This window comes from Lagopus leucura, unplaced genomic scaffold, assembly GCF_019238085.1.
Source record: "Lagopus leucura isolate 7727_CA_CO unplaced genomic scaffold, USGS_WTPT01 Super-Scaffold_100027, whole genome shotgun sequence".
Lineage (NCBI taxonomy): Eukaryota > Metazoa > Chordata > Aves > Galliformes > Phasianidae > Lagopus > Lagopus leucura.
Genome location: NW_024962278.1, coordinates 5,024,549 through 5,036,440, shown reverse-complemented (window position 1 = coordinate 5,036,440; position 11,892 = coordinate 5,024,549). Strand labels below are relative to the sequence as shown.

The following is an 11,892-nucleotide window of genomic DNA, read 5'->3' as shown; positions in this document are numbered from 1 at the left end:
GTAATGATGCTGGTTTCTGTATTAGTTCTCATAGCATAAAAGAATTTGTTCTGATATAATTATGTATCTGACAGATATTATACAAGAATAGATATTATACAATAAGTTGTATTGTTCAACTTATTTTAACCTGGAGACATTGCTGTAAAATTATATTTATTCTATCAGCATATTTTAATGTGAGGCATCCATAGCTATACAACAGAGGTATTAAAACAATCTTTTCATCATTTTGACTCTTTTGCAGTTGACTTTGACCTTCACTCATAGTAGTGACTCTTGTTTCTCTTACAGTTAAACCAACAGTAATTCACACTGACATGTATGTGAACAGCATTGGGCCAGTGAATGCTATCAATATGGTAGGTGAATGCCACATTTTTCTACAATGTTCAATTTGTTGCAAAGCCTCCATCATTTTTGACATTACAAGGTTTCCATAGTTTTAATGTCATATTTATATATAAATTATTTTCAAACCTCATTATTATTGATGTGAGGACTAGATGAGCTATGAATCTGGATGAGACAACAAGCTAAACTGTGAATAATAATAATTTTAATATATCTTCACAAATCTATTACTGTATTCTGCATTGTTTTGTGACAGATTAGCTCCGATGAGTTTGAGTTTCCAGATTACAACAAAAGAGGCAAAAGCATTCACCAATGATACTACCATTCCTGCCATAGAGAAATAAAAGAGGAAAACTTAGACCCTAAGAGCAAAGTTTAATTATGTCTTCGTATAGCTGATGGAAATTGGTCTAGCCTTAGCAGAACAATGGCTACTTGCTTCATTCTTGTAGTTTTAATGTTCAGAAAGAAATCTCAAATGATTCTTTTGCATTCTACAATTCCCTTTGCAGCAATTGGCTGCCTGGTGGATGCCGGTGAAAGTGAGACTTCACCACTTTGACATTAACTTGCAGTCACAGCCAATAAAGACAATCATATCAGCTGAAATCTTAGCTGTTCTAGGTCCAAGGGAATAAGTGATTGTACTCTAACATGATCAAGTGTGGGTTGAGGCATGGGGGTATATGTATAGTAGATACATAACTCCATTTTAATGCGGGTCAATCTGTCGATAGGAAAATAATGACAAACTTTTTTTTAAACAATAATCTTTGTTAAACAACCCTCTCAAAAGTCTCATTAAAATGTTTTTATCACTTCTAGTATCATCTGTATTTAACTTTTTGTTTTTCATATGACGTTAAGGAAAGTATGTCAGGAGCAATGTGAAATGCTGAGTGCTATGTTTTCATCAGTATTTCTGGTTAACACAACAGGAATATACAATTGATATATTTTTCGCCCAAACGTGGTATGACAGACGTCTGAAGTTCAACAGCACTATAAAAGTGCTCAGATTAAACAGCAACATGGTTGGGAAGATCTGGATACCTGATACATTTTTCCGAAATTCCAAGAAAGCTGATGCTCATTGGATAACAACTCCTAATAGGATGCTCAGGATCTGGAATGATGGCAGAGTGTTATACACACTGAGGTATTTATACTTGACTTTAATTTCAGTTTCTCAAGGGAAAACCAAAAAGATGGGTTCTGTTAATACAGGTCACTTGACATCAACACACATTGTTTTTCCCTTATGTGTGCAACCCTAAAAAGGAGACATATTTAGAATACACTATTTGCATGCAATTTATTTGATACTGACACAGTAAAATAGTTTCATTTCTACTTATAGATTTTACTGCCTTGCTCTCAAAATAGTTATATTTCTATACTTAAAAGAAGATAAGCACGGTTAAAGTAACTCATCTTCATTTTCATGTGTTTTATTGTTTACCTGTGGTTTGGACCATATTGCCTAACTTTTTATTGGGTTAAAATAATGAATCAGAAATGTCCTTGAATCAAGGAGATGTTATAAATGAGGTATTATCTGCAGCAGAGGCCTTGTACTCTGAACCAATTACTATTTAGATAGATAACAAAATATTGACAAAATATTTTATTCCTCAAATATATTAGGAGAAAAAGGAATAACTTTGTTTCATTGGTCATTTACAGTTTAGGTCAAATTCTCAGATATGCCCTGTTTCACTAAAATTTCCATGAATCCAAATTTGAAACGTCTGTCTTCAGATTTCTCATCAGCCTGGATAATTTTTATTTTGAGACTTTTACAAATCTTTTAAATAATGAAGTTACATGCATACCTACACTTTGATGTTACATATGCAACGTGTACTAATTAAATAATATATATTCAATTATAATATATTTCCTAAATGTGGAAGTTCTAGGTATGTTTTTTTTTGTTGTTTTTCTAAAGTGTTATAGTAGTTGGGCCTAGGTAAAGCAAAGATATGTAAAGCAAAGATGGTATCTGTTCAAGAGAATTTAAAATTTAAAAGGAGAATACAGAATGAAAGATGTTAGCTGTAAGACAGACTATCAGACCATCAGAGTTTCAGACTATTTTTACAAAGTGATTTTGATTTTATGCTCTTGTTTTACTGGGTGGCAAAAAGAAAAAAAAGCAGAAAAGTATGCTCATTAGCATTCTAATGAATCATTTGAAGCTTTCCTTAAGACAACCTTTTAATGTTGCAAATATTTGAATTACAAAAACGAGTTTCATTTTATAGTTATTTTACATTCATTACACATTGCATCACATTGCAAGAGATAAGAGAATGACTGGAATTGAAATCCAAGGTAAATCAAAGTATGCCTGATAAAGAAGATCCTAGATCAACTTTTGAAATGTTAAATTGGACTTAGATACACTACAATCTCTTTGGACTTTGTCACCTTTCTCTTCAGACCTCTTGGTTTCCTTCATTAGAATGAGATATGTGTGACAAAACTTACAGTTGTATCAAATATTTATGTATGCCTAGTTTCTCTGGTGAGTCACAGCAAACGCCAGTAAGGATTCAACCTGGTTGAATCCTGAGGAGAAATGTGGTAGTATCATTGCAGATCTGGGATTCTGTTTGAGAGAGATGGTTGATTTCCTCAATTCCTTCTCCCAAACTCAAGAACAGTCAATCTAGACCAGCAAACAAATCAAGCAAGCAGGTCTGCATGGATCAACACAAAGCTCCTGACAAAACTCATACATGAAAAGAAAACATACAAGAGATAAAAGCTGGGGGAATATAGAGACAGTGCCCAAGCACCCAGATAAAGGATTAGGAAAGCCAAAATTCAATTGAAATTGAATTCAGTGATGGACAGGAAAGCACTAAGAGTCCTTATACATGCATCTTCAGCAAAAGAAAGATTAGGAAAAGTGTGGGCACACCACTGAATGGGAATGGGGATCTGGTCTCAAAGAACATAGAAAAGGTCAAGGTACACAATGCTTCCTTTGCCTCAGACTTTACTGCTAAGACTAGCTTTCAGAAATCCCAAGTCCAGGTCCATAAGACGCTGGAGAAATGGGCCAAGATGACTCTGATGGAGTTTAGCATATGAAAATTTGAAGTTCTCTAACAGCAGAGGAGTAATCCTATGCATTAAGACAAATCAAAGGGGCCAAACAACTGGAAAATATCTTGCAGGAAAAGACATGAGGATCCTCATGGACAACCCATTCATAGAGATTCAAGGAGCAGATAAACACTACTGCTTTTTCCTCTCTCCCACTCCTTCCTCCTTTTCAAAGCCTTTTCTTTTGCTGCTTATTTGCTTAACAATTCAGGTATCATGCAGGTCATGCATGACTGAGGCTACATATAGGCTAATTAAATGAAAAATAATGGAGTTTTTAGCAGGCAAATAAGGGGATGCATCTCGTTTAATTTTGGATTTCTAAAAGTACATGTGTCTGCCTCATAAAGATCTGCAGCACCTACACCACTTGATATTCAGTAGAGAGAAAAACCTTTCTGGTGCATTCCTCTTCAGATTTAATTTAGATGTCTATTTTGGAATGAAATCAAGAATATCCCCAGAGTGCCTTTCTTTCCACTAGATAAGAAGATAGTTGAGATGGCTATCTTGGATGCAGATGTCTGAATTTGGTCTCCTGACTATTGCTTCTTAAGAAGTACTTTTTTTTTTTTTCCTGTAAAATATGTTTCCATAGTGTTTTTTGTTGTGACAAAGAAATTTGCTACTACTCATGAGAAGACCTGTGTATCCACTTAGGGATTTGTTAATCATGAGTAATGCTGCTTCAAAAGCAGAAAAACAGTTTGGAATACAAATTAATACACACATACTAATAATTTCCTCTTCCTTTCTATATTCATTGTATGTATGCATATTTCATACTCAGGTTCCATACTCGTAACAATCCTGTTTTGCTAGCCATTATGAAGCTTTTAGTATAAGCTTCTCATGTATGTTCTGTATATCTGATCTCTTTCTCCTCAGACTGACGATTGATGCTGAGTGTCAGCTACAGTTACACAACTTCCCAATGGATGCCCATTCCTGCCCCCTGGAATTTTCAAGCTGTAAGTAACATGCTTAGAAATAGCTCTTTCCTGACCCGTGCTGAACTACTTATTAAAAACTTATATACTTAGAGTCAGTTAGGGTTATGTTTTTGCTAAACATAATGCAATGATTTTCAGTTTTATTTTGTATTTATTTGGAAGTACGGAAATCACATGTGCACAAAGATAATTTAAGAATATTATGTAAAATTGATATGACTTCTGCAAACATTGCAATTAATATTTATGCTTAAATTTCAGCACAAAAGTAAAATGTTTTATCTTTGGCATTGGAGTCTTGTGGTCTGATACTTTCTCTTCACAAATGGGTGCTATGCTATTCCAAGAGATGGAGACAAGGGTTTGAATTCTGTGTTTAGGTCAAAGAGTGAATACTGAGCCCAACTGAAGTGATTTGGGCCTTAAAACAAACAGATGGTCAAAACTACATCCTACTGCACAATAAAGTGCAAAATTCAATATTGAAAAATGTACCTCAAATTTTATAATAGTAAAAATGCTACATTACTACTACATTTACTACTAAGTAACTAGAGGGAAAAGTATATATGTATATATATAAATTTACTTGCAATATGCTTCTCCAGTTTCTTCCAGAAATAGAAAATAGTATTTTTACTCCCCAGAGTACATTAAAATCCTAGCAATGACTATGAAACAAAGCATTCTGTATTTTCCATTGCAATAAGATGGTTACCCAAGGGAAGAGATCATTTACCAATGGAAGCGCAGCTCAGTGGAGGTGGGAGATACCAGGTCCTGGAGGCTCTACCAGTTCTCCTTTACGGGACTAAGAAATACAACTGAGGTGGTGAAGACAACATCAGGTAAGACAACTGATCTATTTACCAGTATATTTTCTTTTTATGATTTTATTGAAGGAAACTAAGAAGAAAGAAATCTCTTACTGTTTGGAACTTGACATTGGCAATTCACAGAATAGATACAGCCTTTTAAATAAGGAACTATCTAGGCTTTAGTATTTCCTAAGAGGAACTTACAGGAAGAAAAAGTTGCTGCCTGCTATCAGTTCTTGCCTTGTGCTTCTGAAATACCTGGCACTGCCAAGAGACAGCCACTACTGCGAAGGGTGGGTGGGCAAAAGAACTTCCTAGCCTGCGTCAGCATAGGGAACAGCACAGCTGAATCACAAAGTAATTATCTGATACTGGTTTGAATATTTAATAGTCCTGTTCCCAACACTCACAAGCAGAAAGTTGACCTGGACAGAAATCAAATCCAAAGTCCCAGCCTCTTTTACTACAGCAGCTCCAAGTGTATTTTGTTCATTAAAACAGGGCACATTTAGCTCTCAGTAAAGAAAACAGCCTTGCAAGCCTGAATCTCAGATGACTTTCCTGCATATTTTTATCTCCTTGGAAACAAGTACTGGAATTTAAAATAATAAATGAGGAAGGACTCTGCTTTTAATAAAAATGGCAATTTGAATCCTGCTAGCTTTGCAGAAAGTACATTCTTCTAGACATATATATTGTTTTATTTGTCAGCAGAAAGGAAATCAGTGAATATGAGAAAGGATGCAAAGAAGAATAACATTTTAATGTTCGTGTACATCATGATATCCCTTGTCTCTGATTCCTTACTTTAATGAAAGCATTTTTTCTTTCAGATTGCTTTTGATTTTCACCTGATTTTATTGCTCTGGCAAATATATTAATTCAAAATCAGACATCTGTGTTTAGTCTGACCTGAGAAATATCCCCATCCATTGGAAAGAATAACACAATTCTTTCTAAAAGGTCAGCATCACTGTTATATTCAAAAGGCAAGTGAGCTACACTAGAGCTGAGAGCAGCCTGCTGTGTGTTGCACTGGAGTGCAAACAAAGAGTTTGAGAATTAATTCAGCTCCCAACTCCTGAGTCACTGGATATTAAGCACCACTGGCATGTTTAGTCTTATAAGCAGGGCAAAAATGAGATGAAGCCTCCCAGCTGTAGTCACATTTGCCTTATGGCGTCTTCTGCCATTTTAGCTGAGGGAAATATTTAGTCAGCTATTTAGGAAAGCATTTGACCTTTCTCATTTTCCCAGAGAAATAAAGGTGCAAAAGAGGACAAGATAGCACTTTTGTGTATGGAGCCATAGCTGCTAGTAACTACCATAGCACATGACATGTTGAAGTTGCTCTCTAAGCAAAAAAAAACCAACCAAACACAAAACAATGCATCTCACCTCAACCTCCCCTGCAGCAGTCACAGCACAAAAGCAGCAGTAACCACTAAGGTCTCATCCTGCCCAGGCTTAACACTAGCTTTACTTCAATTACTTGAGTTTCTTTTATTTGCACTTTTTCTTTCCTTTTCTGCTTTGACCCATTCTCTAATAAACTTATTTTGGTCAGAAATAGAAATCACTACAATTCTAACATGCTACACATTCAGAACCACATCTTGCACTGGTGAATCCAAAGCACTCTCTGATGTTCTGCTGTTGTGTAATGAGATTTACCGGAAAATACAGGTAGTAAAGCACACACACAGACAAATACTTTCTCATGCAAAGATAAAACTTTCTTCAGGAAATAGCCATTAAAGGCTGTCGTACTAACCTGGAGTACTACCATAATGTTGCATCAGTAATTTTCACATGACAACACACCTTTTAAATGAAAAAAGTAATTACCAGTTAGCACACCCTTCAAAGAAGCAAAAAGTCACTCTAATCGCTCAGCTACTAAAAAAGACTCCTGAAAGCTACTCAGCCTGAACTACCTTAAAGATCTGCTGAGTACAAAAATTTGCAAAACTAGCCTGTGCTTCTCCTCCTGCATTTATCCTACATTTGATTTTCCCTGATCCTTTGGGTTGTACAGTCATAAATGGGCAAGAAAATTAGATTTGATTTTGATCCAGGTGCAGAATCTAAATAATTAGAAAATGGGGAAAATAAATTAAAATAGAGATTGTCATTAATATCATCTACCCCCTACAGATATTGTGATATAGCTTGCAGGGCCCAAAGAATGTTCATTGTTACATAAGTTCTTATTAGCATGCTGGGAACTGCATTAAGCTCAATATTCCTTTGCCCAACAAATTCTCTACCTATAATTACTCTAATGTACACACATTTTTAACAGTTTCCCTAAGATAAAAGACAGGGAAAAACATGAAACCTGTGTGCACCCTGAGTACGCGAAGTTACAAGTTTGAATGCCTGCATAACCAAAATGAGATACAACCATTTATGCAACTAATTACAGTGCTGTGGATAATGTAGTTTAGGTACAAACTGACAGTAGTCCCACTTCAATGTTTTACAAGACTACCCACAGCTCTTCCTCCTAACTTAATTTGGCTGACAACAGAAATCAGTGAAACCTGAACACAAGAAGGAGGAGTTAAAAGTGAACGAGATTGAACAGATGTAAATCAGGAGGAGCCTACAGGTAGTACCCAGGCATGTGAGAAAATCGGGTAAACTTTCTCTAACTTCATTTACTTCCATTTCAAAATAACCTTTTGGTTCTGGCTTCACATCTCCCAGTGACTAACACATCCTAGTCTTTGAGGGCCATGCTGGCTTGGTGACTGGAGCAAAAAAAATAAAATCAGAGAGGATGGCTGTGACTTGGTTATTGAAAACTCTGTCACCTCTATTTCTGTCACGCCATAGCTGAATATTTGAGGTTTGTGCTGAGTTATGGGCAAAAGCATATAAGAATTGTTTGAGTGTAAGCTCTGTAAGATCAGATGGACTTGCTGAAGTGACTACCTGTCGGTTAGAAAATCCTGTCAAAATAAGACAAAGATGGAAAAACAAGGCAAACTGGAAGAGACAAACCATCCTGTCTGTTTATTGTATCTGAAGCAAGTCATTCAGAGTTGTCAGCTTCTTCATCTCTGCACAGAACATTCTAATGCGACTCTCATGTTTTTCAAAAGTCACAGACCAAGCAATAAACTATGTCTCAGCCAGAGGAATCTGCTGTCAATAGTAATGGGAACTGCTAAGAAAAGTGATGGACTTGCTGCACTGTTTTCCCACCTCATTTATTTCTTATTTTTAATCCACATTGAATCTAAAACGTCAAAAACCAGATATAAAATATTTTTTAAAGTAAAAACAAGAACTCTCCTTCATTTGAATTAAAAATATAGAGCAATACCGAATGAGCTTATTGAAAATGGAAAAAGATGTGATAGAGCAATCATTTATGATAAGGATAAAGCTAAAAAGGAGAAAGGAAAAAAGAGTCTGGGGGCTGCAGTAGTCAAAAACCACATTAAGATATGGAATGTGATACTGTTACAAAGGTTAGTTCTGCTGGCTATTTGGTGCTTTGCAGTGAATATTGTGTTCCTGAATACTGTATTTTGCAAAATCGTTTGTGAATGTGCTATTATTAGGGAGGTTCTGCTATTCCCAGTTCACCTCCATGACTGAGTAGTTCCTTTTTTGGATTGGATACTGTATATTCCTTAGCTACAGAGCAAGCCCTGAACTTTTATTTAATTAGATACACAGGCATTGTGTATCAATAAACAATTCAACAAGCTGCGCAAGACCCATGACTCTGGTAAGCCAACATCTCTAAATTCCATTTTACTTTCTTTCCTCTCTGTGTTTTGCAGAGGTAATCAGAGTGGTGTAACAGAGATTTTGTATTGCTCATAACTGATAAACAGTGTAAAATTTGTAATTAAATATTTATCTTGCTCTGCATCTATTTAGCTACATAAATAGATGTGGGTCTGATTTCTGCTTTATCTAAAAAACATGGTCAAGGCTGTTATCTCATGGAAGAGGATAAATTTACAGTCTTTTATATTTTATCTTAATGCCATATTAATGAATTGAACTGTTGGCAGGCACACGGTCTCACAGCACTCCAAAAGAACAGGAGCACTTTCTCATATTTTTTCATAAAGTCAAGATATGGTATGACAGGCACATTGAATATTCGAAGATATTTCCCTCTGTTGGGAAACAGACCTGGCATTAAAAAATGACTGGATGTGAATTTCCACTGTGCTTAGAGATAGTTTAAAACTGTTTTAGTTTCCAATATGTGCTTTGTCAGGGAGAATGTTTGTCTGAAAACTGACAAACTCCCTGTTTAAAGATACTGATCCAGTGAATGGCTACAAGATACAAGTCCCTGCATTTGGCTTTTGAACATGCTTTGTACTCAGCTTTGCAGAGGAGTAAATGTTGATGTGATCTGTAAGTCAGAGAACCCACCACACTGTGTCTTAAGTTGTTCTGTGCACCTTCATTGTTCTCCTGATAACTTGACAGGGTATTTATCTCAATATCTTAGGTTTTTTTTGTGTTTTGTTTTTTTTTTTTTTAAATGAATGCTATATTATTATCTTTCACAAAAGTATACTCACTGTATATGTGAAATATTTAAAGCAGCAGGCAGATACAACAGACTGAAATTATGTTTGCTGCTCTGAAGGAAACCCACAAGCCCAAGCTAATATCCTTAACACTTAAAATATCTTAAAAAAATGTTAACATTTTATTCTTATTATAAATATTCTTATCACTTCTGTACAAAGAGAGCACCAGTGAGTAAATGAGATTTCTTTTCTTTCCTTTTGCCATTTCAACTCTCCCTTATTTTACCGATTCAAGGTTGCTCACATAAACCACTTCTAAGCAGTTCCATATCCAGGGTACAACTATTTGGAAAAAAATGCAGAACTGGCATAACTATTTAACTTTCACATAGCACCATTACGAACCATTACAGAGTTACAGGTGATCTGTGAGCAGAAGGGAGATGTTTTTGTTGTGGCTCATAATTTTGATACTGCTGTCGGGGAATAGAACAGACAAGGTAAATGCTCCTGCATAATTATTTACAAGGAACTCTGAGTGTAAATAGCAAACTTTATTCAGATAAACCAGATAACTCACATGTGCTCCAGCAATTCATCAAACTAAAGAATGTCTGCTAAAGTTATAATGTTGTAAAGTTTGGTCACTGAAAATAGCCTATTTTTCATACTCACATCTTCAGAGTAGAGATATAATACAGTTCCATCCCTACCTCCCAAAACTATTATATACTCCACATTTTCTCATCCAAGTGGGTTAATTGTGTGGCAAATGAGCATTCATAAATTAATTCACACAAAACTGCATAAATGTTCTAATTCTGTAAGCAAGGTTTCTGTTTCATTCCTGTTAGACTACCACACTCTATGCACAAGTCCCATTTCAAAACTGCAAAGTCAGAACACCTTATATCTATTTATCCCCACGTGCTGTGTGCCAGACAGACAAGACGACAGGGCTGAGCTGAAGGCCTTCTGAGGATCTGGACCATGGCAGACCAGAGAGAGGCTGCTCCTGGAGTGGCTGGGAAGAATTGAAGCCAACTTCAGTGACAGCTCTTCTACTGTGCCAGCTGCTTGGTGGCACTTTTAAAGATCTAAAGGATATCTGCACAGTTGTCTTTCTGCTTTCTCTATCCATTCAAACACTTCTCTTTCCATCATCTGGTTCATAGCTGTTTTTAATAACTATAGACCCACTCCTGTGACAGCAAAGCATATGAAGATCCATGGCACCTTAACAGCATAGGCCAGATGGAAGGGAATTTAACACAAATCATATACCAAAAAAATGGATCCAAGGGATACATATTAGAGTTGAATGTCTTGTGGATTTATTTATTTATTTATTTATTTTTTAATCTTTTGAGATGAGTTTGGAGCATTCTTAACATTCCAGTAACAGAAATTCAGCTCTTTTACTCTGTTTTTCCAAGGCTCATTAATGTCAATTGAGTCACCCAGCAGTGACTGTCCCTGAAGAAAAGGGCTGTTAGAGCCCAAAACTTCTTGACCTCTCAACTGAACAAAGACTCTCAAGGGTCGTTTGTCTTTCTGGAAAAAAAAAAAAAAAAAAAAAAAAAGGCTTTCTGAAGGTTTCCTATATGTGAAAGCATGGTTTGCTCCAATGTAAACTGAGCTTTAGAAAGGTCAGGTAAGGATAAAAAGGATTAATATACAATGAGCTAGAGAATAGGGGATAATGTGGAACCTTACAGCACTTCAGCTAAACCGAATGCAATGTAATTGCAAGAGCACAAATGCTAAAAAAGGAAGGAGTGATTTTCTAGAAACAAAATTTTCTTGGTACAAAAGAACAATGGATTTAAGGAAAATATTTGTCCATTTAAGAGCAAGAAAATAATTAGGAATTTTAGGATTTTTTTTGATAGAAAAATAACCAATGATGGCAATCTTAAAATAAATTTATGCCAAAGTAAGCAAATTAATGAAGTGATCCTCTCAAAGGATTTCCTGCAAATATCTTAGTACAAAAATGTATGCAACGCCTCTAGTATATCTATGAATATATTTATGTAAATACTAATGAGTCTGAGACACAAAGTATATTAACATACCAGGTCTCTTTTAAATTTATGTTTGGTAATGAAATCATCACATTCCACCTATTGA

The 11,892-nt window shown here is 35.6% G+C and overlaps 1 protein-coding gene across 7 annotated transcripts in view; it reads left to right on the top strand.

Annotated features, from left to right (window-relative positions):
- The first annotated feature begins 305 nt into the window (after positions 1–305).
- The window catches only part of GABRG2 (gamma-aminobutyric acid type A receptor subunit gamma2), a 39,160-nt gene continuing 27,573 nt past the window's right edge, over positions 306–11,892 (top strand). For 6 of the 7 annotated variants that reach the window (XM_042880675.1, XM_042880672.1, XM_042880673.1 and 3 more), the window contains exons 1-4: positions 306–362; positions 1,296–1,516; positions 4,363–4,445; positions 5,138–5,275. In XM_042880675.1, coding sequence (XP_042736609.1) covers positions 321–362; positions 1,296–1,516; positions 4,363–4,445; positions 5,138–5,275 — 484 coding nt within the window. In that variant the 5' untranslated portion in view covers positions 306–320. Of the gene's footprint in view, positions 363–1,295; positions 1,517–4,362; positions 4,446–5,137; positions 5,276–6,521; positions 6,543–11,892 lie in introns of all 7 variants that reach the window. The other variant, XM_042880669.1, reaches the window with a different exon arrangement.